Below are 25690 nucleotides of genomic sequence, written 5' to 3'. Positions count from 1 at the left end.
CCCCACTGATTCGCATTCACTGTGCGCGTTGTGTGGATTGAAGAGAGTCAGAGCTCTGCTATTGTTGTCTTTTCTCTTAGAGTTCCAGTTTTCCGGGATCTGTTACCTATTTTCAGAATGTTTTTGATTATCATCTTCAGTATTCTACCTATGATGCTAAGGAGATTTCTCAATGGTCTAGCAACTCTCTGTGAAATAACATTAATAATAGTGCTATGTATTCTCTGATATAGGTGCAGTTAAAAATCTCTACTAGTGACTGGTCCAGTAGCTTCTCGTTGGATACTGTGGGAAGTTACGGGTGTGTGAAATGTCCTGCTGGTAATATGGAATACCTGGTAAGGCTCTTTCTGCTTATTTACCGTTGACCCCATTTTTGTTTTCCATGGCTTCTGTGCCTGCTCTCTTGTTGTCTTCAAAGTGACATCTAAGGGGTGCAGAAATTTGAATCCAAAGCAGTATGTTACGGAGTCTTATCTTTATGTATCTCTACAGTCACCAGTGCCACCGTAAACCCTGAATTTATCAGGGTTTGTCAAATGTTAGACAGCGAGTTGAATCAATTTGAATAAGTTAGCAAGTATTCTGAGTAACATATATACTCAAGTTTTTTCAGCACACTTTTAATGCAGTTTTTGTGGTAAAAATAGGTGCCTTGGTTGATATTTGGGTCGGCTTATACTCGAGTATATATGGTATACCAGAACCCTTCCAGTCCATAAATGGACCCCAATGTTTTTCTTTCCACTAGTTAAGTGATGGATTGATATTTCTTGATTTGATTTCTGGTGGAGCCAATCTTTAAAGAAGTAAGCTCAATAATGGAGCATGTGTTAAAATAGTTCCTTTATTTAAAAATTACTATTTTAAAAAATATCAAGACGTTTGAGCTTGCACTTCAGATTAGCTGAGTGAGCTGTAGACAATGACGCACCTGTTCGCTTCCTTTCCACAGGTCGGTGTTAGCATCAAAATGAGCAGCTTCAATCTTTCTCGCATAGTTACTCTGACTCCTTTTTGTACCATTGCAAACAAGTCATCATTGGAACTGGAAGTCGGCGAAATTGCACCTGACGGCTCAATACCAACTAAAAAATGGAACTATGTTGCCGCTTCTGAGGTATCGTTTTCATATAATATAAGTGGGTTTGATAACAGTAGTCTTTTTTAAAATTCAGAAATAGACTTTTCCCAGTATTCTATTGCTGAAGGACATTTTGTACTACCTTAGTAACAAAAGCTTATGTGCGGTTTAATGTAATTCAGAGCACTTTCACATACGTGGTTTCCTTTTGCGCTTCACAGTTCTTTGAGCTCACCCTGATTTTGCAGATCAGAAAATCGAGGCTCAAGGATAGATCTGATCTGCCTTGGTCAGAGCACTGGGAAGGTCGTGTCAGGGCCTGGAGCAAGGCTGCGGGGCCACTCCTGCGCTTGCCTTTGTCTCCCTCAGGGAGAGGATGGGTGGTAGATTCACGAATCGAAATGAGACACACATAAACGCATATGTTACTAAGATTATAGTATCTAAATATTCACGACCTTTGAGCCTTCTTTAACCAAATGACTGTTTTTCATAATGTAATTATCCCGTAAGTACTTATATGCTGAGAGAACAGCCCTCTTCTGAGGGTTTCTCAGATTTCATAAGCAGTTATTTTTTCATCAGTAGTCTTAACCATGGATATAGGATGTGAAATAACTGTTTTAGGAAACAATAATACTTTCATCAGGACTCGACTTAGAATTACAGACTTCACTTAGCCAGTGTCTTATCTATGCCTCAGTGATTACTTGTTTTGTTTTTAATCTAACTTTCATCTTTCCAGTGTCTTCCGTTTTGGCCTGAAAATTTGTCAGGGAAACTATGTGTGAGAGTGGTGGGCTGTGAAGGCTCTTCCAAACCATTCTTTTATAACCGGCAGGATAATGGCACTTTATTGAGTTTAGAAGACTTGGTAAGCTTTGATATTTTGAAACTAAATGTATTTTACGTTTTAAATTTCTTTTGAAGCATCATATTAAACCATGCTTTGAAACGTACCATCGAAGCTTCAAAGTGTTTGTGGGAAAATGGAATTACTGGAATTTTTCCACGAGCTATTGGAATTCTCTTCATATATTTGGAAACATCAGAGGGGGTTTGCTTTCAGTAAAAACCTAACAAGGCTTACGTATCTGCTGATGTAAAGTTCACATTGAAGTTAAGCCAGTATCTCCAGCAGCCTGTTTGTTTGTTTGTTGTTTCTGCAATAGAATGGGGGCGTCTTGGTGGATGTCAACACTGCTGAGCACTCCACAGCCATAACCTTTTCTGATTACCACGAGGGATCTGCACCTGCCCTCATTATAAACCACACTCCTTGGGATGTCCTCACTTATAAGCAGAGGTACGGAAGAAAGGGGCGGTTGGCCCCAGTGCTGTGTGTTTACTGGCTTGCAGCCCGGTGATCTAGGCAGCACTTGGGGACAGATGTTTGATGAATGTTTTTTCAGATTTTAGAAAGGTATAAAATGGGGCACATGCTGCTGTCTCTCTTGTACCTACCAGAAGATTCCAAGGCTCCGTTAATAATTCTGCTGCAGAATTTATGAGCAGTCTCATCAAATGGGATAAGTAAAGGCGACCATGGTCTCACATTAGCTCGGACATGATCAAATTATTTTTGGCACCAAAATAGCTTCCAGGGCTTTTTAAGTTTCAGTGTACAGATAAGAGATTGTGGACTTCTTTTGGCTTTATCTGGTACTCTGGAGGTTCTCAGCGAACTTTTCTTGCCCTATCAATCAGTATCCAGTTATTTTTTGGTTAGAGAAAGTAGAAAATTGAGAGAACAGGAGTTAGACAGTGGTGTTGAATGTATCTATCAGGTAGGCTGATAGTGTTCATTGTTCTTGCTATCATTTTGCTTAGAGGATGCCATTACTAAATGGTATAACAAGTGGTTTTAAGTCCTTCAATTACAAAAAAGATTGGTGTTTATATGTACGTGCATTTTTTAAATCTCCGGGTGACATGCTTGTTAAATGCTCAACGGCTAACCGGAAGGTCAGCAATGTAAATCCACACGTGGCTTCATGGAGAAAAGCCCCGGCAACACGCTCCCATCAGCCTGCAGTCTTAGCCGCCCTGCGGGGCAGCGCTCGTCTGTCCTGAAGCCTTGCTCTGTGAGTTATAAGTGACTCAGTGAGTCACAACAGCAACAACCACTAGGACAGAGCAGGATTGCTCCACGGGGTTTTCAAGGCTGTACACAGGGGTCCCCAAACTTTTTAAACCGGGGGCCATTTCACTGTCCCTCAGACCCGTTGGAGGCTGGACTATAGTTTAAAAAAAACTATGAACAAATTCCTATGCACACTGCACTAATCTTATTTTGAAGTAAAAATCAAATGGGGCAAAAACACCCGGCGGCAGGATAAAAGTCCTCCATGGGCCGCCTGTGGCCCGTGGCCGTAGTTTGAGGACGCCTGCTGTAAACCTTTCACGTGGTGAGCTGCTTCCTCTTTCTACTGCAGAGCAGCCGGTTAGTGGAAAACGCCAGCCTTGCAGTGAGTGAGTAGCTCGATGCTTAACCTACCCTGAGCCCTCGGGGTTATGAACACTTATTTGATGAGCCAGTGTTTCTTCCTTTTAGAGTTTTGTTAGTCGGTTTGAACATTCCTTAGGACTTTCATTAAGGTGCGCACTCTAATGTCTGCGTTTTCAGCATGACCTGGGGAGTGCTGATGCTGCTGGTCCACACGCCACCCTCGAGAGCTGCATATGGCGTGATGCTTACTTTGGTCGAGACACATACTATTTCTTGGGCATCTTATTGGACTACAAAAGCTTATTACATTTTACTACCCAGTAGAGTTTTTCTGCTTCTAGAGACAGGAAGGCCTTGCTTTTCCCAAAGGTGATTGCTGACCGACCGATTTGTTTACTCTAGTGAATGCTATTGGTCCTCTCCTGCTTGGGGCAAGTCAAAGGCTAGGACGGGTGGTAGTCTTTCCTCAAGCTCCAAGCCCATTGATTGAATAGGCAGTTTAAGGTATTTATTTTTTAAGCAGAATTGTGTGTTTTATTAATTAGGACTCTTTCGCTCCTCTTTTCACTAAACTGTAGAGCAGGGTTTTTCACGGCCCCAACATTAATTTTCTGTCTGTGGTTGTTTTAGTGGCTCACGGGACGAAATGGTACTACTGCCAAAACAAGTCAGGCTTTTCGCCTGGGCAGACCCGACTGGCACCAGAAAGCTGTCCTGGAAATATGCGGCTAATGTTGGCGAGCTTGCTCTTCTGAAGGTAATACTTGAGGTGACAGGCCCGTGGGAGGAGCCTGGTGGTGAGGGAGGTAGATAAGAGGACTGAGTAAAAAACATTAATTGGAAATATTTTCAGAACAAGTAATTTTTAGACTTGTGGTTGCAAAGAATTCATACCAATATTTTATAGCACTCTAAGTGATTTATGTTTAATTAAAAAAATCCATTCCATCTTGCTCAAATAAAGACCAGTAAAATACCTTCTTTTTTAAGAGGAAGGCATTTTAAGGTAAAATGAAAATTTTATTTTCAATGTATGTCTGTCATACTTGACTGACTTCTTTTTCAGGCATGTTTTCATATGCAGTGCTATATGCTTTTTTAAAAATTAAATTTGTGCAAGTGACTGCATCAGAAGTTTTTCAAAATAGCTTTATTGGCATATACTTCACACAGTCATAAAATTTAATAGTTCATTGATATTGAGAGTTATGCAGTCATCACCACAATCAGTTTCAGAATATTTTCTTCTTTCTTGTGTGCATTGTTAGCTCCCCACAGCCCCCAGCCTCCCCTGGAAAGTATTTATCTAGTTATTCTCATCTATAGATTTGCCTATCCTAGAGTTTTTATACAGAAAATCATACAAAATACCGAGAAACACAAACCCCAACAACAACGGCAAAACAAAACAGAAAAACCTCAGTTGGAAAAGCAGAAAATATTAAAAACTGAAACAATGTTGAATTGGGTCCAAAGGGCGATCAAATGATGGTACTTTTTAACCTAGCGACATCAGCCATAATCACTGCAGTGCTTTCTGAAAGCAAGGATGCTCACATTCTTGGTCTCTGGTCAGAGGGATTCAGCAGAGACTCAGGCCATCTGTGCAGTTTGCAAATAGATTTTGGGCTTCCACTGTTACCCATCACCTTCTGCAGACCAGCTGTTCAGAATTTAGACTCTGATTACATTGGCCCCTTTGAATTTGGATTATATTACATATGCAATCCTTGGATCACACAGGCTGGTGTGCTTCTTCCGAATACACTTGGGCGACACCTCACTTGGATGGCTGCTTACTTTAAGACAAGCCTTTAAGATCCCAGATACTGTTCTTCTGAGATCCAGGCACCATTTTTTTTTCTTCACCACACTTTACTATTGCACCCATATCTTCAGTGATTTCTTCTTGAGAATGAGTAGTGGGTAAGACCATGTCATAACAACTAATTTTTCTCAGATTTAGGGCTACAATTCAGTGCAAGCTTAAAATCCATTCATCTTTCTATGGCTTATATATATATATATATCTTTTGTTTACTTTAGCGACATCATTGTCATTTTATGACAGAGAACATTATAAATCATTATAAATCATCCCCATGGAGCATAAAGTAGTTATATTGCCACAACAGAAATTTGTTGTAATAATTATTGAAGCAATATGTAGTTAACTAGTTTTTATGATATTTCTTAACTCTTTGACTTTGACAGAGCGGAAGAATTCCTCTACCACAAATTGATCCTGCATTAGTTATAGATGGAGTATCTGTAGGAATATATTTCTTAATGGAAGAATTCATATAGTTTCACATTCCACTTTTTGATGACCACAATTATTTGAAAGCCTTTTTTAACTTTTGCTTTAAAATGGTAATTGAACAATAGTGCCTGACTGTACGTTCCATAATTTGCTCTGAAATGCAGAGAAGAGATTAAAAGCTTACCATACCTTGAGAAATGAGACTGATAGTTCCTTTATTGTGAACATCTTGGTGTGATGTTCAGCGTGACAAGTTGGAGCTCTGTTGGCTCAGCAACCACGATTCCCAGAATGTAGCATTTGGACCCTAGAGCAAAGGTGACAGTGACACCCTGGAGGAGGGTATCAAGGTCTGTACAAAGGGGCGGATTCACAGAGAATCCTGGCAAGAATGCATGCTGGGGGACTGTCACTGTATTGTTTCTCTTCTATTTTGCATTAGAGAACCAAGAAGTAGGACAAAAAGATAATTCCACCTCATTCAGACTATAGTATATCACACACTATCTACTAGGTAATGAAAATTGAGCATAAAGCCAGGAAATCACTCATTTTCTTGACCACAAAGCTGTTTGTGGAAGGGTATTTTACCCAGGAGCAAGTGGAAATGGAGCGAGTTCAAAGAAAATTCATGCATTATTGTCAGACCCTGAGTCTGAACAGATCTTTCCTTACTGTCATATGAATGAATAGAAAAAAAATGGAGGTCAGGAAACAGAATTCTTGACAAGAAAAATGGAGCATTATCTTATATATCCAGAGGACAATCAGACCTCTGAAAATTCTTTAATATTTCAGTCAGAAGAAAGTATTCAAAATGCATTCCTGGCATTTTCAAGAGAATTATAATGATAAGACATTTGTAAAGGCGAAAAGCCTATTTAATCTGCTATTTTAATGAGAGAAATACAGTGATTATTTTCTTTTTAAAAAGCTGTTAGAACTAAAATTAATGAGAAAGGACATTCAAAATTGTTAAGGAAAGTGAAAACAAGGAAAACTTTGCTCACAGATAAAAGGCAGCGATGGGAAGAAACCCTGAGGAAATGCACTGTGGCACATGCTTTCGTTGAGTGCATGTGTTCACGTGTAATGGTTAGCCATTGATGCAAGGGAGGACGGCACGATGGGATTCAGAGTCTGTGGAGTCCCACTAGCACCCTGCCAAACACATGGTAGGCGCCTGGATTGCCAGTGACAATGCGCAGTTACTGTATCCACATTCAATTGCTACGTGTACATGGAGCCCAGCATGAGCAATGACCATTATATTACTCTGAGCACACCGGCCAGATGAGCCCCCATAATTTTCAGACTTATAGGAAACCTTTACTATGGGATACCTTGACCTGGAAAGGTTTTAGTGAAACTTTGTACAAACTCATTATCATAGTTTGATTATTTGGCAGTGTGATTTACACAAATATACATTATTTGATAAATTATTGAACGATGAAAGTAAATGATACTGGTTCTGCCTGACATTCCTTCTCGGAGTTGTTCTGGTCTCCATCGTGGAGGAGAGCCAGCAGCCTAGGGCACCAGGGTCACCCACGGATCCTCTCATGGCTAATTGCCCCTGAGTCAGCCAGGTGATGCCAACTAGCTATCATCAACTTGCACACTGTTCATCTCTTCCATTATTTCAAGGAAAACATAGTGTATTTTCAAAGAGATCATTGGTTCACTGCATTTTTGTCACCTTACCCAGTTTCTTGTCATGTCTTTTGAACTTATTTTTCTGTAACTCAGCTTTGTGTGCTAGCGAACACCAGAACCATAACGACAGCGACGACCTTCTGCTTGTGGGCTTAATGGTGTTGTTTCCCTCTCCCCAGGATGAATGTGGGCAGTTCGCCTACGATGCAAACACCCAGATTCACTGGGTGTCCTTCCTAGATGGACGCCAGAGGGTTTTGCTCTTCACCGACGATGTGGCTCTGGTGTCTAAAGCGCGGCAGGCGGAAGAACTGGAACAGGCGCATCAGGAAATAGTCCTGTCTCTTCACAGTCTTGGGCTCTCTCTGGTTAATAATGACAACAAGCAGGAGGTTTCATATATTGGGATAACCAGGTATGGAAGACATAAGACATCAAATGTCTCTCGAAGGCGTTTGAGTTTGATAACACCTAATTTGATGTGACTACTCAGAATGTGGAATATGAGAAGGCTTCAAGATGTCGTGGAATCATTCCATCATTGTTTAATTCCATCTTCCCGCTGACTTTTCGAAGTTAATACCTCATATGGGCAGAGCCCAGGTGCTGGGTGATAGCCATTCTTAGCTTTAAGTGGAATGTATGGGTGAGTCAGAACAGGTGATTGCAGTTCTTACTTTTACCTGTACTTTAGTGCCATAAAAGGCTCGACGTCTTTACAAGGATTTAAAAGCTATACATAGCAAGCAGCAAGCTGAGGTGAATTTTGGTGAATTTGTTGCAAACAGCAATTGGTTCAACCATTACAAAGTGAGAGCAAATTTACGTAACCTTAAAAGGCAACTGGGAGCTGCCAGGAAGTTGAGAACCAGAGACAGCCCGTACTGTACACTCATTCAGCACCATGTGTGGGACAGATAGAAAAATGACCAAGACAGCTATCACTCGATGAAGGAGAGGTTTGTTTGGTCGGTTCTGGTACTTATAGTGTGTGTGCATGTTTGTCTCGTGTGCAGGATTGTGTATATGACAGCATTTGCCTCTTCTGCCGTGAATTCTTGCACTTCTGCAAGTGTGTGGTTATGTATTTTAAGAAGTATGTGCAGGGTGCCGTGGAACTACAGAGGTAGAGCAGTTTTGTGTGTGTGGTAGAGGATGCGTGTGACTGGAATAGGCCAGGAGAAGCCAGCAGAGAGAAACTGAAAGGAAAAATAAAACGTTGATTACGTCTTTCGAGAAGGTAATTAGTAACATGGATATATAATCTTAAATAGTGATCATTAAGAACTTCGTAATAGTGATGGAACCATTTCTTTTCTCTGATTGAGTTTCTCGATTCCGGCTTTCTAAGTAACGCGAAGTATAGGAAAATGTTGGTTCCGTTTTTGAAGGCTGGTCGGCGGAGTGGGTCTGATTAGCCTGTTACTTGCTTTTGTTTGGCCAGTGAGCTAACCGTGGTGCCGGCGCTTCTTGGGTTAGGAGCGTCTAACTTACTGACACTCCAACTTGCCTTTTAATATTATGTAAATTTACCCTCCCTTTGAAATGATGGAACCATCCCCTATTTTTAGTACATTCTTTATCACCATCTTTTATAGTCCGTGCAACTTTTAAGTCATTGAAAAGGCTGTCACTGTTTTCTTGCCATAAATGAAGGATCCCTCGGAGCGCAGTGAGTTCTCTCTTGGACTACTGATCACAAAGTCAGCAGTTCCAACCCCTCAGCTGCTCCTCAGGAGAAAGACGAGCCTTTCTGCTCCTGTGAAGAGTTTCATCCTCCACACCACAGGAGCAGCTCCACTCTGCCCAACTGGGGCGTGGAGTCAGACACGACTCGGTGGCGAAGGGCCACTCTGTAAGGAACTAGAGAGCTATCGTGTATGTTCTGACTCACAAATTCCACTTACAGACACCCCGAGGAGCAGGTTCAATAACACAGGTACTACCTGTAATTACATTTTTAAGTGGTTGGAAGAAGCCAAAGGAAGAATATTTTCCAGCATGAAAATTGCATGAAGTTCCGATTTCATTGCCCATAATTAAAGCTTTATTGAAACACAGCCATGCTCATCCCTACAATGCCCGGGGCTGGTGTGTCACTCCCGCTCAGTGTGCTGCACTGCACTGTGCTGCAGCTACAGCTTGACAAGGTCTTCATTGCTGTGTGTTTGGCGATGCCACATTTACTTCCTTTCCATTACTAAAGCATATTCATTATGTCAGAACCAGAAAAGTGAACTTTGAATGTAACTCTTTTTAAGGCACAATGGAATGCAGATAACCCTATTGTCAAATTAAATCGCAAAGTATTATATTTGTTATATATTGATACTACTCTGTGCTAAGAAAGGAAGAAACCAAACAGAACTAGTTTGTCAAGTTGATTCTCATTGCTGGTGGCCCCATGTACCACAGAGTAAAACTCCGTAGGATTTTGTTGGCTGTAATCTTTATGAAAGCAGCTCACCAGACCTATATTTTACAGTATTGTTGAGAAATTTGAACCAAATATATTTGTACCACCCAGGTTGCTATGCTAAGAGAAGGCTGTATATATTGACATTACCACGCTACACTAAGCACTCATTCCAATATGCTCAACTTATAAGGAAACATTGGTCAAAAAATTATAATATTTAAAGCAAACTACTTCTTCATATGGTACGGTGAATTATCTGATTGCCCTAGTCTCTGTAAGCCCCACTCGGTGACTGGGTGAGGCCATGAAGATAAGGTATATTGAAATCTAAGGTTTGTTAGGCAGTTTTGCCATCCTGCTAGGCTTAAAATGCGTCATCTCTGAAGCAAGAATGAGGGATCTCACGACCATCAAGAAAGAAGAGCCAGGAGTGGAATGCACCCTTTGGACCCCAAGATCCTTACATGCTGCACCTACCCCATCCAGGAGACAGAGGATTAGAGATGTGCTGGACCAGAGATGTGCTGGAGAACGAGAGGCAGCGGCACCAGGAGCATCAGACAGAGCAGAAGACTTCCTCACTCTGCTGAGCCAGCAGAGCTGAACGAAGGCTTACTTACAAAGCCTGGGTGCTTCCAGGCATTGGACTGCTGGGTTTGCTGACCGAGGGAACACCTTTGGGCAGAGCCTTAATGATGAAGTAGTATACCCTTTGGGTACTTATCAGCAGCACCCAAATTGCATTAGAATACGTACCTGAGTTGGGAAGAGGTGTTCCTGACTGTGAGGACTGTACTTTGAGCATTTCTGATGAGGCTGATTTCCCTGATAAACCCCATCATCATGAGTAGGGTCTGTGGGTTCTGTGTGGCCATTGCAATGAGTCACCTAACTCAGCCGCGGTGCAGAGAAAGCTTTGGGAAGGACAGTTGGTGTCAGAATTGGTAATGAAGGTTGGTGGCTGGAGGCATGTCTGACCTCCATTTCACAGGAATGAACCTTGGGCTAATGTTGAGCAGTCGTCTCCCCCTCCCCTGTGAAGTCAGAGGTCAGATGCCACCTCATGCCCTTCGTGTGTCTCACCACGGCAAAATTCTTTACTAAAAAAAGAGAAAATGGGGGCTGCAAAGTTGGTTGATGTCAAATGTGTGATAGAAAAACATTTTCCCCTTTTCTTGTTCTTCTGCAGTTTAGAGTTAGGTTCCACAAACCTACAGAGGTGCGTCTAATTCCATTTTCTCTGTGAATTACTATAGTTCTGGTGTTGTGTGGGAGATGAAACCCAAACATAAGTGGAAGCCTTTCAACCAGAAGCAGATCATCGTGTTGGAACAGGCCTACCAGAAGTACCAAGCCTCAGGGAACTCGGGCTGGATTAAACTAGACACTCATTTTGAGGTAATTCCAAAATACGTGTTTGGGCCTTTGGTGGTAGTGGTTATAAAAAAGCAAGCCGTGTGTAGAGAACTTGATTGGTTAATACATTCTTACATTTTTTGTTGTTGTTGTTCAGGGATCGTTTGTTGGCCTTTAGGAGTGTTTTCCAGTCCAGTCTGTTGGGGCACCACGCCCTGGCCCCAAAGTCCACTTTCAGCATTCCCTGGGGATCTTGCTACTCCATTCCCTTGCTGTTCTGCTGCACTCCCCCAGTGCTTTGCCTCGGTGTGGTGGGATCAGGTCGGGGCAATTCCCACACTGTGTCTCCAGTGCTGTCCTCCGCAGGGCCATGGGTCAGTGAGGGGCGTCATGTCTCATAGTGGGGCTGGCCATGTGGTCCTCTCTGTGGACTGGCTGCTCTAATTGGGGTCATCGTCCTCAGGGCCTGGTGGACCAGGATGCGCTCCACTCTCTCCAACTCCCCCTTCATCTGCTCCCGTGTGCTCCGATCAGATATGTCCCTCTCCCAGAACTGCAGATTCAATGTCGTCCTTTGAAACAAATTCTTCTGGGGGAAGGAGCAGGCATCCACTTAATATTTGGTACTGGGCCAGCCTCCCGGACCTCTCCACTAGTTCCCTACTCCATGTCGGAATGTTGCATTCACACCTTGCGGCACTGGGTTGAAGTCTGGTCCCTCTTTCCCTGTGGAGATATAAACGATACCCTCCCCTTGGGTGGGTTAGCGTCCTATGCCCCCGCTCCCCTTTTCTTCCTTATATTCATCCTCTTTTTTTCCTTCCCCTGTGGCTAATACATTTTCAATGAAAATATGTTGTGATTGAGCCATATACTGTGAAGCAGGCTTTGAATCTTTCTCTTCTTCATTCTTATCGTTGGTTTTGTTTACAAGCCAGAGAGTTTCCTAAAACTTGTTGCCTTTTCAGTGAGATGACAGAGGATCGAAAACTACTTTTGTCACTTTTTCCTCTGTTGTTTTAATGGCACTGGTGGAGGCTGTTGTATATTTAGCTGGCGAAACACCGTGCAGGCTGAGCTCCATTGCATCTGTCAGCGTGCGTGACTGTTGGACCTGAGTGGGTGTCTACAGGCAAAGTCTCCTCTGCATGGACTTGGAGGAACTGAAGCTGAAAGTCGCCCCTGCTCTCCGAAGGCCCTGGACGTCGGACTGTGCTCTCTAGCTTGCGCTGGCTCCCTCCGAGGGCTTTCCTTCCTTTCTGTGGTTGGTGTCTGATGGCTGAGTTTGTCCTGGTCACCAGACACACTTACAGCTCCTTACAGGCATCAGTGTTGGCCATGCTCCCATAACAAAATGTGCCAAATGGGTGAGAGACACAGACAAGTAAGCTATTGTTTTTATTAAGTGCTGACCAGTCGATTCTGACTCGTAGCCGCTCTACTAACTGTGGTAACACAGTGGTCTCTTCTTTCAGTTTTAATAAGATTCGGATGCGTGTTTTCTCTTCTTCACGGAAATGTGCCCCTCATGTTATTTTCTTCCTAGCATTGGTAGAAGAGTGAAAGGTTTTGCTTCAAAGACCATGACTGTAGATCACCTTCGGGTGCATCTTCCGTCGAGGTACAGAGAGAGATCCGTCTCCCCTGTCCATCTCAAGAGGAGATGACGCTTAAGATGGGCTCGCTGCACTGCTTGCCTCCACTCTTCTCAGAGACGTGTGCTTTTTCATTCTAGGTGAATTTTGATAAAGCCCCAATGGAAATGCGACTGCCTATCCGGTGCCCTATTAAACGAGATTTTTTATCTGGAATTCAGATTGAATTTAAGCAGTCTCCTCATCAGAGAAGTTTAAGGGCCATGTTGTACTGGCTTCAGGTAACATTGTCATCTTCAAATAGACATGTAATTACTTTGGGAACTTTGGGGATGGAATGTCTTTACAAACTTGTAGCATACATTGTAATTAGCTTCTTTTTTGTTTTGTTAACATGTTTTCCCCCTTTTTCCTGTATTTTGTGGACTCAACACCTTACTGACAATTCAGTTCCTAAGCCCCTGTGACTTGGGAGGCTGTTTACTTTGATCAGTTAACTAGCACAAACAGTCTTACTCGTCAAGTCTGTGATTTATTTTCTTAGAACCTTTGTCGTTCTTCAGGGAAGAGCAGAGGAGGACTTCAGTGAGCCTTATTTTTAGATATTCCCTCTGCTCCTTTTTTTCTTTCAACTTCTCACGAGGACTCGTACTTAAAGTATGTTTATTCTTTTTCTTCTTCCTTGTTATCCTCTAATTTCATACCGGTTTCTATTGATACCACTTAGATTATAGAGAGTTGAAATCTCACATGATATTAGATATAAATGTTTCCATTGACGGTGTCGTTGCTGCACAATGTTACAACAATTGATTCAGAGAGATTTTGTCTGCCTTAATTGAAAGGCTTGCCCTTGCTGAGGTAGATGCAACTTCTGCTTTATAGATTCAAAGTGAAACTTCTAGTAGCACCACGGACATGGATACGCAGATACTTCAGACCTGCATTGGCATCTTCCAAAATCCTGTTTCCTAACCAACAGGCTATGTTTCATTTATTTTAAAATTCTGCTGAATTGGTTTTTCTTTTCTTTCAGGTTGATAATCAGTTACCCGGCACCATGTTCCCTGTTGTGTTTCATCCTGTGGCCCCTCCAAAATCTATAGCTCTGGATTCTGGTAAATAATTCCGTAAGAATCATGATGAGAATGTGCAGTCCAGGTCGATCCCATTACAAATCTAAGTGAAAATTGCGTTGCTCTTGTCGAAACCTTGACTGGGGTTTTCATGCTTCTCTCTCTTAGAGCCTAAACCCTTCATCGACGTGAGTGTCATCACAAGATTCAACGATTACAGCAAAGTCTTGCAGTTCAAGTGAGTACCACTCCCCTACCTAAAGGAATTTGAAGCGAGGCTTGACTCTGACGATCCATTTTATTCTTTGAGAAAGTGAATCTTAAAATGAATTTCCAAAACACGAGCAGACTGAATGCACACCCATGTTTCTCGCAGCCATTTCTGCCCTAGCAAAATGATGGAAACAGTCTAAACCCAGCACAGAGGACTGGATAAACAAACTCTGGTACATCCACACCACAGAATACTATGCATCCTGTAAAAACACTGGCAAGCCCATCGGACACCTCAACGCACGGACGAAACTAGAGAGCAGTGAGCAGTTAGCTCAGCCAAAGCAGCCCATCTCGAAAAGACAAGGAATTGATGACACCGTTATTGAGAAGGAAAACAAAGATGGCTTCATGTCAAAGGATGACTTTAAAGACTGAAGAAAGAAAAGGGCGGGGGAGGAAATAAAAGGCAGGGAGGGAGGGGGGAAAGAAAACAAGAACCAAGAGTAACCACGTATACAAAGGGTTTAATGGAACACTGTCACTGATGAGGTGGGCTGTGCCGCTACACAGACTGTGTGTGTATATGTACACACACATACACCACGTAGAGACCTATATACACGATATAGACTCTCACGCACTATATAGAGACATATAGACACTATATAGAGACATATAGACACTATATAGAGACATATATACACAAACACGTATATGTACATATTTAGACAAAACGAAATTGTTTTGAAAAAAAAAAAACCCCAACTGAAGAGTTAGAGCCTTAGAAACCATCAGACCCCAACATCGGTCCGAGGGGTTATAACAGAAGGAAACTAGAAGTGAGAAGTGGCTGGGATTCTTTCACGATGTACAAGTTAGTTTCAAAGACAAAAATTTCCCCAACTGAATGTTCGGATCTACTGTTGACCAAGTAACTTTTTTTCCGGTGAAACTTATTTTAATAATAGCCTTTACATATTTTAGAATATAAGATTCCTTAAGGTACCTCCTCTTTTTACTGGCCTCAGCTAGACTCTGAAGTAGTCCGTGAGCTCTCAGTGACCTAAGTACTGCTGGGCTTTAGGAGAGTGAGGGCCTGCTGCACCCCTCGGTGTTCTTGTCTCTTCCGTCACGTGATGAGTCTGGGCCTGAGGGACGCTGTGTGCTCAGTGTTAGTGAGCAGTGAAAGACGCTGCGTCCCACTCTAATTAGACAGTCTTATTATCAACTGGTCATATCCCCGCCCAGTTACAAGGAAAGCAATAGCATTTATTCAGGGCCAGGTTAAATGCATCCTCACAATGACTCCAGCATTGTCTCCGTTCAAATACGAGGAAGCGGAGATTCTGTAACCTTCCCGAGATTACCGTCGGGACCCATGTTGCTGAGTCTGGCTGAAGGATGTAGCATCAGAATGGCACATACGTGATTCCAGTCCTCAAAGAGGCTCTGTGAGGAAGTCGGCAAACACCACCATCGTCACGTGCAGTGAGGGGAATATGATGGAGGGGTTTTCTCACAGGAAACCTTTGGACATGTCTGGAATCACATATCTGCAGGCCAGACTGAGCTAGCACATCTGTTTTGCTTCAGCCTTGTCTTAGATAATTCTGAGGCAAAAATGCAAACATCAAGAATAGAAATGAAAGAGGTACATCACATCAGAACCAACTGAAATAAAATAGAGAATAGCGTAATAATATAAAAGACTGCCCTTTATCAAATTTGAAAACCTAAAATAAATGGATAAAGTTCTGGAAATATACCATCTGGAAATCAACAGACTGATGTCGAAAATCTCGATACGCCATAACAAAAGAAAAAAACATTCACTCCAAAGTCCCAACACAAGTCATGGTTCTGCCTTTGTGAATGAACATTAATTGAAAGCCTTGTCCTATCTCCAACCTCGTTGTTTGCGTAAATGGTGCCCCACCTGAGGTTTTGATCTGTACATTGACCTTTTTCTCCGCAGGTATTTCATGGTCCTAATTCAGGAAATGGCCTTAAAAGTTGATCAAGGGTTTCTAGGCGCTGTTGTTGCACTTTTTACTCCAACTACTGACCCTGAAGCTGAAAGACAACGGGTATCAATTTTTGTTTCTTGGCAAAATCATAAAATAAAAATTTCATCAACTTCTTTAAGCTAGCTGTTGTGGACAAAGAGGTTAAACTAGAACATTTTGGTTTAATTTTCTTACAGACGAAGTTAATCCAACAAGATATTGATGCTCTGAACACAGAATTAATGGAGACTTCAATGACTGATATATCAATGCTTAGTTTCTTCGAACATTTCCATATTTCTCCAGTTAAGGTTTGTTGTAATGATTATTTGAAAACTTTGGGAGAATTATTAAGAACTTTCAAAGAGTCTGTATAGATATGTAGATCCTAAGTCACTGCATCAAATATTTGGCAGGAACTTTGATCGCTTAGTTGAAATAATTAAGACAGTTCCCTTGAACATATGTGTAGCCATAGTTCCTGCAGAGAAACCCCCAGCGCATGCGTCCTCTAGTCTTGAGTTAGTAGCCCCTTTGTTCAGGGAAGACGCTGACACAAGCGTTCCTTAATTAGGCGTGGAAGTGCCTGCCAACGTCGGATGTTTGGCTTGCACTCTGAAACTGCTATCACTGTCTGAACAGACAGCTATCATGGGCCTTAGCGAGAATGTGGGAATGCTGAAGGACGTATTACACAGTTGACATGGTCCTTTCCCCTCTCTCTCCTAAAATTTGGTTGTAACTAAGAAAGTGGAAAATTGGATACCTTTCACTTGCCTGATTTTGTACTCTATGAACCCACTTTCTTTTATCCTTTTGTCGTTCTTTCTCGCTTTTATAGGGGAGGTGACTCTTTAGTGAATTCACAAATGCTACCAACTATCACGCTCTAAACTTGTGTAATGGGCCAGACTTAGAATTAAGTAACTCTTTTAAAAATGCCAATGATCCTTTACCTTCTTAGAACTGTTTTTTTTTTCCTCAGAACTGTTTACAGTACATTATTTCACTTACATTCACTAAGGCACTCGGCTAAATAAATGGCTGTATAAAATGGAATTATTCTTAATTGATTTATCAATTTGATGATCTCAGACATCTTGATAGTGTTGGGTTTAAAACTGGTATTTTGTGATAAATTATGTGTAATTTATTTCTCATTCAAAGCTCAAATATCAAATATCAAAATTCAAGATCCCCATTCATGGTGACTCTCTAGGACAGCATAAAATTGCTCATGTGGGTTTACCAGACTGTTGACTATTCACGGGAGTAGAAAGCTTTGTCTTCCTTCCATGGAACCGCCGGTGGTTTTGAACAGCTGACCTTGTGGTTAGCAACTCAACGCGTAAAATTGAACAATACTTTAAACAAGCATTCGCACAATATTTACTATCTAAATTTCCGTGATAGCTAGAAAATGGCTTCATGGAGCTGAATAGTTTTTGAAAGATCCATAATTTACTAGATCATGTGTGTAAGCAGCCTGAGGGTTATTCCATGAGGCTAGATAATTAGTAATAGGAGGCGCACCAACTCCCTTATTCCCTAGTGGTCTTGCTCTGGGGAGAGGTTGACACTTTGTCACCTGACCACTTTTAGAATTCAAGTTCTCTCGCGTCAGCATCGGGTGGGCAGTGAGGTACAGCGTTTATTCACGCATGTCAGATCACATGTCGCCCATGTCTTCTTTTACTGTTGCAGTAATGATTCAACACAAAGAAGGCAAGCTCGTTGGAAATGTGAAATTTACGTATTTAACTACTAACGTAAAGATGGATGGGGAATCCTAAAACTTTCCCACTTGTTTTTACATTCTATCGGGGAATTGGTAATTGTCATAAGTGAGTAGCTTAATTGGATGAAAAGAAAAGATTATTATTTTAATTGGCAGATTGCTTATGTGCCAGTATGCCTCTTTTCATGAAATGGTTAGTCCATTGTTGTACAATTCCCTCTTTATGAGCCAATTTTACAGACTCTTTTCAATAAAACGCAGCTCTGTTTTTGGAACAGACTAGTAGTTTTTGAAAAGTAAATGTGGGAGTCAGTGACCCCTGAGTCCTTCTGTGCAGTGTCTGCAGAGGCACGTCGTGGCTTTCTTTTGGATGTAATGGAAAGTTCTAGTGTTTGGAAGACCGGCTGTCTTAGTGTGTAGTTGATAAATGGTTCTTTCATAAAAATTACTTTCTTTTAGTTGCATTTGAGTCTGTCTTTGGGTTCTGGAGGTGAAGAATCGGACAAAGGGAAACAAGAAATGATTGCAATTCATTCCGTCAACTTGCTGCTGAAAAGCATAGGAGCGACTCTGACTGACATGGACGACCTCATATTTCAGTAAGAACCGTCTGACTGTTCTGGGAGGCTTTGGTCCCGAGGTTCTCTTTCTGGGTGGTTTGCTCTTGGGGCTCGATGCTAGCTTAGGAAAATGCTTACTCAGTGACCCTTGGAGAGTGTTGTCTCCTTCTCATTGTACTTGTGGGCATGCTTACTTTCTCTAGAAGAAAGGGTAAAGAAAGAACCCTTATATTTCCTTTGCTTATTTATCTCTAAGGAATATAATAATGTAGGAGGAAAGATTATTTGAGGAAAATTTAATTATTTCAGTACATCATAATTTTTTTATAAATGTTTTAAAACAGCGATTGGATAAATGAGCTTTTGATGTCATCATATGATGTATATACAGAGAATAAGAACTCATTGCTGCATTCAATATGAGAATATTTATATGTGCCAGATATTTAACAATTGAATGCATGTTAATTGAATTTTGGAATAAAAATCCATTTCCCACCTCACATGTATACTACCAAATTTCAGAGGAATTCAGAGATTTTTAAAACATAGTTGTTATTCCAGTCTCTGAACAGAGGAAATCTTTCTAAGCATAAAAGAAAGCAATGGAAAAAAATCCCAATGGGAAATAATAAATTTGATCATGTAAAGATTAGGCACTATAACAAAATATTATAAACAATCATAGAAAAAGAATGGGGAAATGTAAGGATGAACATGACAGAGAACATTTCATGGTTTTTATATTAATTTTTAAAACTTCAAGATTTCAACAGCAATAATGGCCAGAAGACAGTGATAATTTACACAGGAGAAAATGTGCTTTAAAAATGTGAAAAAAAATTAACTGTCTTTTAATTTCATTTTCTACAAACTTGTTGAAGTCTCCAATATAGATACTAGATACGCACTTCTAACACTAGAGAAGAATGAGTTTGAGAAATGGACCCCCCCTCTTTTTGCTGTTTATGATTAGGTTAAGTAGAAACTGAATAAAGAGTTTTAAATATTTTTGTACTCTTTGCCTCAGTAATCCTGTGTTGAGATTTCAGTCCAGAAACTATCTTGAATCACAAAAGACCACAAGATACACCCCAAAGCCAAATTCACTGCCATCCGGCCCATCCTGACGCATAGCCACCGTGTGCAGGACAGAGTAGGACTGTCCCTGTCTGGGTTTTTGAGGCTGTAAGTATTTGCTGAAGCAGAAGGTCTCATCTTTCTCTGATGGGTGGGGTTCAACTGTTTGTGCACAGCACCCTGACACAGACCCCACTGTGCCTCAGAGGTTCTTATAAGAAGATGCATAGGGAACAGTAATTACTGAACCAGAAATTGGACCTCTGTACATTATGAAAATGCCCATCTGGTAGAATGTTGTTCACCACTAGAAACAGTTATATAGAATTTAAATAACACGGAGAAATACTTATCCACAGTGCTGAATATGGAAGTGGCAATACAGAATGTTTTCAATAATTCACAATTGCAAGGAGAAGCAAATCAATAGTAGGAAAAGATGAAAAAAATCCACAGGGTGTGGTAGATTACGGATGACTTTTTAAAGCCTTGCTGCTCATATTAGTTTAAGATTTATAGCAAATGTCCTATGTTTATAATGATGGTTTGTGTATCATAGTACACTATCAGTCCTCAATTGTTTGTGGCATATGTGTAAAATTACTTGTGAAAGAATTAGCTGTGATTCATTTTATGTTAAGTATTACCTTTTCAGAACATAATTTTAGTTCCTGTGAAAATTTTCTTTTTCTCTTCTCAGACTTGCTTATTATGAAATTCGCTATCAGTTTTACAAGAGAGACCAGCTCATTTGGAGTGTTGTTCGACATTACACTGAACAGGTAATCCCCTCTTACAGTAGCTCTTAAAGAACGTGCTTCTTAAAATTCCTGCATAAGATGTTGCTATGAGCTTGCACAGGGTGTGGTAAATCTGCCTGAATTGCCTCAGTTAGCAATCTCCTTGCCTAGTACTTTTCTGGAATGATGAACTCCATACCGCTTTTTACTTATTTATCCTGATAAACACCTTGAACATTTTTCCTCCAGGGCCGTCCCTTCGTGTGGTGACCACTTTCGAAAAGAATAGTGATTTAGATTGGAGCTCATTGCAGCTTGCTTATTCAGTGAGGGTGGTTTCTAAAGACAATCTAGTGGATCCCTGAGAGGAAGTCTAAGCCAGGTTGCTCTGTGGTTCAGATGTCACAGAATGACGTCATAGTTGTTAAAGGCCCCATGGGGGCCATTACTGTGTCCTAGAATTCAGGGTGATAAGCTTGCTTTGCTTCCTTTGATGAAAGATCTTCCTATGATGGATAGAGACATTATGGTTATTACATGTTCAAATATTGATCTGTTTTCCCTTGGTTCAGTTGCTACTTATCCCCTATGTAATTGAATAGTGAAGCTAAGGTAAAACTATAAATAGCAATGATTGAATTATGCATTTGTGTAATATAGATTGTTGATCATGCAAGATCAATGTAAGCTCCCATTTTATAAGTGAGAAAACAGACCTATTGAAACAAAGTGATTTTCCAAGGTCATATATCTGGTCCATGGCAGACCTGTGTCTCAAACGCCATGCAGAAATTTAGCATGTTGTTGTTAGTCGGTTCCGACTCGTGGCGACCCTGTGTACAGCAGAGGAAGCACTGCCCAGCCCTAGCCGTCCTCAGAATTGTTAGTGGACACGATGGCTGGTACCATATTCTGCTTTCCTTTACCACAGGCCTCATGGAGTCACCTTCCCTCCCCCACCTCCGTTTTGCATCCCAGAAGCGTCACAAAGGACTTAATTTATTTATTTCTTCTTTCTTTTAGTTCTTGAAACAGATGTATGTCCTTGTGCTGGGTTTAGATGTGCTTGGAAACCCGTATGGATTAATTAGAGGGCTTTCTGAAGGAGTTGAAGCTTTATTCTATGAGCCCTTTCAGGTATTCCTCTTTTTTAAAGCATAGGTATAGAAAAATGGGTGTTTATGTCTTTATAAGCTAATTATAATGTGCATTTTAATTGTATCTGCCTAGGAATTGAATAATGTTCAAAAAACACATTGGGGTGCCACTGAAAGGCTGTTTTCAGATTAGTTGAGCTATCCAGGCCATAACACATGCCCATGTTGCCCAGGATTTCATGTCGTTGTGAGAATGTTTGGGATATGAGATAGCATAAGACAATTTCAGATTGTTTCACCACCAAGGAGAAGATTCATGGAGCACTAGAAGATTACTGGCTTTGTTTCATATTTAAGCCTTAACGTTCAATGCCCAAGTGTGGTGGCTGTAGAACGCCCAAGGAGAGAGAATGGATGGGAACGAGAGAGCGCAGGAGAAAGGCCGCGCTGTACTCTCAGCTTTGCCACCAGTGGGGCTGGCTGCACACGTCTGACAGGACGTGGTTGTAAGAGCTCAGCCACAGCCAGTGATGCAAACCAGTGATTGTCATCTACTTGGTTTTGCTTCTTAGAGACCGTGTTGAGATCACGTGGAGTGAAAGTGCCCTCAATTATAATCAATAGATATGGCTTCCGTTTTTGAGAGTAATGGGTAAAAATGATGTCATCTCAATGTTAGGGAGTTTAATTACAGATTCTTCATCGTGGAAACCTGAAATATTAGTTTAAAAGGCTCAGATGTATTTAAACTTTAAAGACATATCCTTATAAAGCCCCCGCCCCTTTTCTTTTTGGTAATGCCAGGGTGCTGTTCAGGGCCCTGAAGAATTTGCTGAGGGTTTAGTGATTGGAGTAAGAAGTCTCTTTGGACACACAGTAGGTTTGTATCACATACTTGCGTGTGTAAGTATATATATTTATGTATTTCATTATAGTTACTACAAAGTATATTGCTTATAAAAACATGCTTACAATTCATAAACCGGATCAATTTTATAAAAACACTTATAAAAGACTTGTAGCACTGACCCTTCACTTTTTTTTTAAAGTCTTTGTAGCGCTGAGTTAATGCACTTTAGATCATTTAGTTCTCCTCGGTAATTGAGAAATGAGTTTGCTGGTAGATGGTATCGAGTTGGTTCTGACTCACAGCAGCCCTCTGGCACCCTGCCTGGCCCCACGCCGTCCTCCCCGCTGTCCTTCTGCGGAGCCCAGTGCTGCAGCCGCGGCGGTGTCAGCGCCTCCCACCAAGGGCCTGCCTCGTTTCCTTAATCCTTTTATTGCGGCTCACACGACTCTGATCACAATCCATACATCCCTCCATCATGTTAAGCACATCTGTACATTCGTTGCCCTCTACTTAAGCCTCTGGCATCAGCTGCTCATTATTTCCTCCCTCCCTGCTCCCCCCGCCCCCATGAACCCTTGATAATCTAGAAATTATTATTTTGTCATCGCTGACGCTGTTTGACATCTCCCTTCACCCACTTTTCTGTTTTCCGTCCCCCAGCAAGGAGGTTATATGTAGAGCCTTGTGATCGGTTTCCCCTTTCTACCCCACCCTCCCTCCACCCTCCCAGTATTGCCACTCTCACCCCTGGTCCTAAGGGATCATCCGGCCTGGATTCCCTGTGTTTCCAGTTCCCATCTGTACCAGTGTACATCCTCTGGTCTAGACAGATTTGTAAGTTAGAATTGGGATCATGATAGTGGGGGAGAAGGAAGCATTTAGGAACTAGAGGAAAGTTGTGTGTTTCATCATTGATACCCTGCACCCTGACTGACTTGTCTCCTCCCCACAATCTTTCTGTAAGGGGATGTCCAGTTGCCTGCAGATGTGTGTTGGGTCCCCAATCTGCACTCCCCCTCGTCCACAATGATTTGATTTTTTTGTTCTTTGATGCCTGATACATGATACCTTCAACACCTCATGATCACACAGACTGGTGTGCTTCTTCCATGTTGGCTTTTGTTGCTTCTGAGTTAGATGGCCGCTTGTTTACCTTCAAGCCATTAAGACCCCAGATGCTATATCTATTGATAGCTATGTACCATCAGTTTTCTTCAACACATTTGCTTATGCACCCATTTGTCTTCAGCAATCATATCAGGGAGGTAAGCACACAATTATATGATTTTTTGTTCTTTGATGCCTGATAACCAATCCTTTTGGCACCTTGTGATCACATAGAGGTTTTGTTGCTTCTGAGCTAGATGGCACTAGTTTACCTTCAAGTCTTTTAAGACCCCAGACTATATCTTTTGATGGCCGGGCACCATCAGCTTTCTTCACCACATTTGCTTATGGACCCATTTGTTTTCAGGGATCATGTCTGGAAGGTGAGCATTATGGAATGCCAATTTAATAGATCAAAGTGTTCTTGCATTGAGGCAGTACTTGAGCAGAGGCCCTATGTCCATCAGCTACCGGAACACTAAATCTATAAATATAAACACATAGATTTATTTCCCCATCCTGATATATAAATATATTTACATACGTGCATGGCTTTGTTTAGACCTCTATAAATGCCCTGTGCCTCCTTGCTCTTTCCTCTTGTCCCACTATCACACTCAGCCTTCATTGGTGTGTCAGTAATTCCTCTTGGTTACATTACCCTTGGTCATGGCCTACCAGGGCTCCTACACCCTCCTCACCACTGACTTGGATCACTTGCTGTTCCCTTGTCCTTGGGTTTGTTAACATCACTTCTTTCCCCCTCACCTCCCCCTCTACCATGTCCCCCTGGAACCATTGGTCCCATTGTTCTCTCCTCCAGATTGTTCTTCCAGCCTATCTTATTTAGACAGACCTGTTGAGATAATAACACGCACAAAAATAAGACAGAGCGAAACAAAGCAACAATTGAAAATAAAACAACAACAACAACAAAAAACCAATGACGAAACGACAACAATGAAAAAGAAAGGCCTGTAGTTAGTTCAAGGACTGTTTGTTGGCCTTTAGGAGTGGTTTCCGGTGGAGTCTGATGGGGTGCCAAGGCATGGCCCCAACGTTAATTTTTGGTACTCCCTGGGGACTTCATTGCTCTGTTCTCCTTGCTGTTCTGTTGCATGCCCTTAGTGTTTTGCCTCGGTGTGGTGAGATCAGATCGGGTGGAATTCCCACACTGTGCCTCTGGTGTTGTCGCTGTAGGGTCTGCCTCTTTTTTGCTGCCCCGCTACTTTACCAAACATGATGTCATTTTCCAGGAACTGATCTTTCCTGATTACGTACATGTCCAAAGTACGTGAAACAATGTCTCACCATCCTTGCCTTTGAGGAGCATTGGGAATTCGGAAGACCACATTTCTGGATTTTTTATGTATAAGAGAGAATTTTATACATATGTTAGTTTAAAGCAAGAAACCCTTGTGGCCATTAATGAAAAGGTTGGCAATTAAAATTGTGCAGCCTCTGTGGGAGATAGACTGGTTGTCTGCTTCCATAAGGCATCTTGGTGGCACTGTGGGCTAGGTTTGGGGCTCCTACCTTCAAGTTCTGTGGTTAAAATCCACCAGCCACTCTGCAAGAGAGAGATGAGGATGTCTCTTTTCGTAAAGTTCCACAACTGTGGAGACCCTGTATGGCAGTGGGTTTGAATTTGGTCCATTGGCTTCCATTACAAAAGACTTCAGCCAAGAAAGCAGGCTCAGGCAGTAGAGTTCTAGTGCATGAGGTCACTGTGAGTCAGAATGGAAGCGGTGCTCCCAACAATAGCCGTAGCTTTAGTTGTACACTGTGTGTTGTGATCATTGCTTTCAAGAAACAGTGTGTGGCTTATCTGGGCCTTTGGCAGGTGGTGCCGCAGGCGTGGTCTCGAGAATCACCGGCTCTGTTGGAAAAGGGTTGGCAGCAATCACAATGGACAAGGAATATCAGCAAAAAAGGAGAGAAGAAATGGGCCGACAGCCTAAAGATTTCGGAGACAGCCTAGCCAGAGGAGGAAAGGGCCTGCTGCAAGTAAGTCACCTGCTTCATGAAATGCTCAGCTTTTATATGTTTTGAAGTGTGTTCTCTGGCTGCTGGTTCAAAATCGGAGCCACCATATGTGACTCCAGGGTTGTTAAGGATGCCTTATGGGGTTTCTGTTAAGTTTTACCACTAGATCTATTTCCAAAATTCCCGGACCTTGTTTGGCACGTGAACTGGAGTGACACTGTAGCGGTGGCAGGTAACATTAGGGTGGAAGCAGGAGAAGTAAGAGGCTGAGAGTGTGCTCAGTGTTTGGAACTGGGGGTTGAGGGTGCGTCAGCTCCTCCTCGTTAGGCCATTCGGACAGAAGAGGTGCGTACAAGTTAAGTGTTGCAAACCAGGCACTGTCTTCCATTACTTTTCAGCACCTTAACAC

General features: G+C 41.8%; 1 protein-coding gene across 2 annotated transcripts in view; it reads left to right on the top strand.

The window, feature by feature from the left end:
• The window catches only part of VPS13C (vacuolar protein sorting 13 homolog C), a 193033-nt gene that overhangs the window by 147565 nt on the left and 19778 nt on the right, over nt 1-25690 (top strand). For both annotated transcript variants that reach the window (XM_075531422.1, XM_075531423.1), the window contains exons 60-76: nt 234-338; nt 956-1120; nt 1830-1958; nt 2257-2390; nt 4164-4290; nt 7635-7870; nt 11131-11272; nt 12966-13106; nt 13862-13943; nt 14070-14139; nt 16093-16204; nt 16321-16434; nt 18321-18460; nt 20202-20283; nt 21265-21378; nt 22143-22218; nt 25139-25302. In XM_075531422.1, coding sequence (XP_075387537.1) covers nt 234-338; nt 956-1120; nt 1830-1958; nt 2257-2390; nt 4164-4290; nt 7635-7870; nt 11131-11272; nt 12966-13106; nt 13862-13943; nt 14070-14139; nt 16093-16204; nt 16321-16434; nt 18321-18460; nt 20202-20283; nt 21265-21378; nt 22143-22218; nt 25139-25302 — 2133 coding nt within the window. The remainder of the gene's footprint in view (nt 1-233; nt 339-955; nt 1121-1829; nt 1959-2256; nt 2391-4163; nt 4291-7634; nt 7871-11130; nt 11273-12965; nt 13107-13861; nt 13944-14069; nt 14140-16092; nt 16205-16320; nt 16435-18320; nt 18461-20201; nt 20284-21264; nt 21379-22142; nt 22219-25138; nt 25303-25690) is intronic.

The sequence above is a fragment of the Tenrec ecaudatus genome, chromosome 14 (assembly GCF_050624435.1).
Source record: "Tenrec ecaudatus isolate mTenEca1 chromosome 14, mTenEca1.hap1, whole genome shotgun sequence".
NCBI classification, from domain to species: Eukaryota; Metazoa; Chordata; class Mammalia; order Afrosoricida; family Tenrecidae; genus Tenrec; species Tenrec ecaudatus.
The sequence above is the reverse complement of the archived record's forward strand: the minus strand, read 5'-3'. Positions and strand labels throughout refer to the sequence as shown.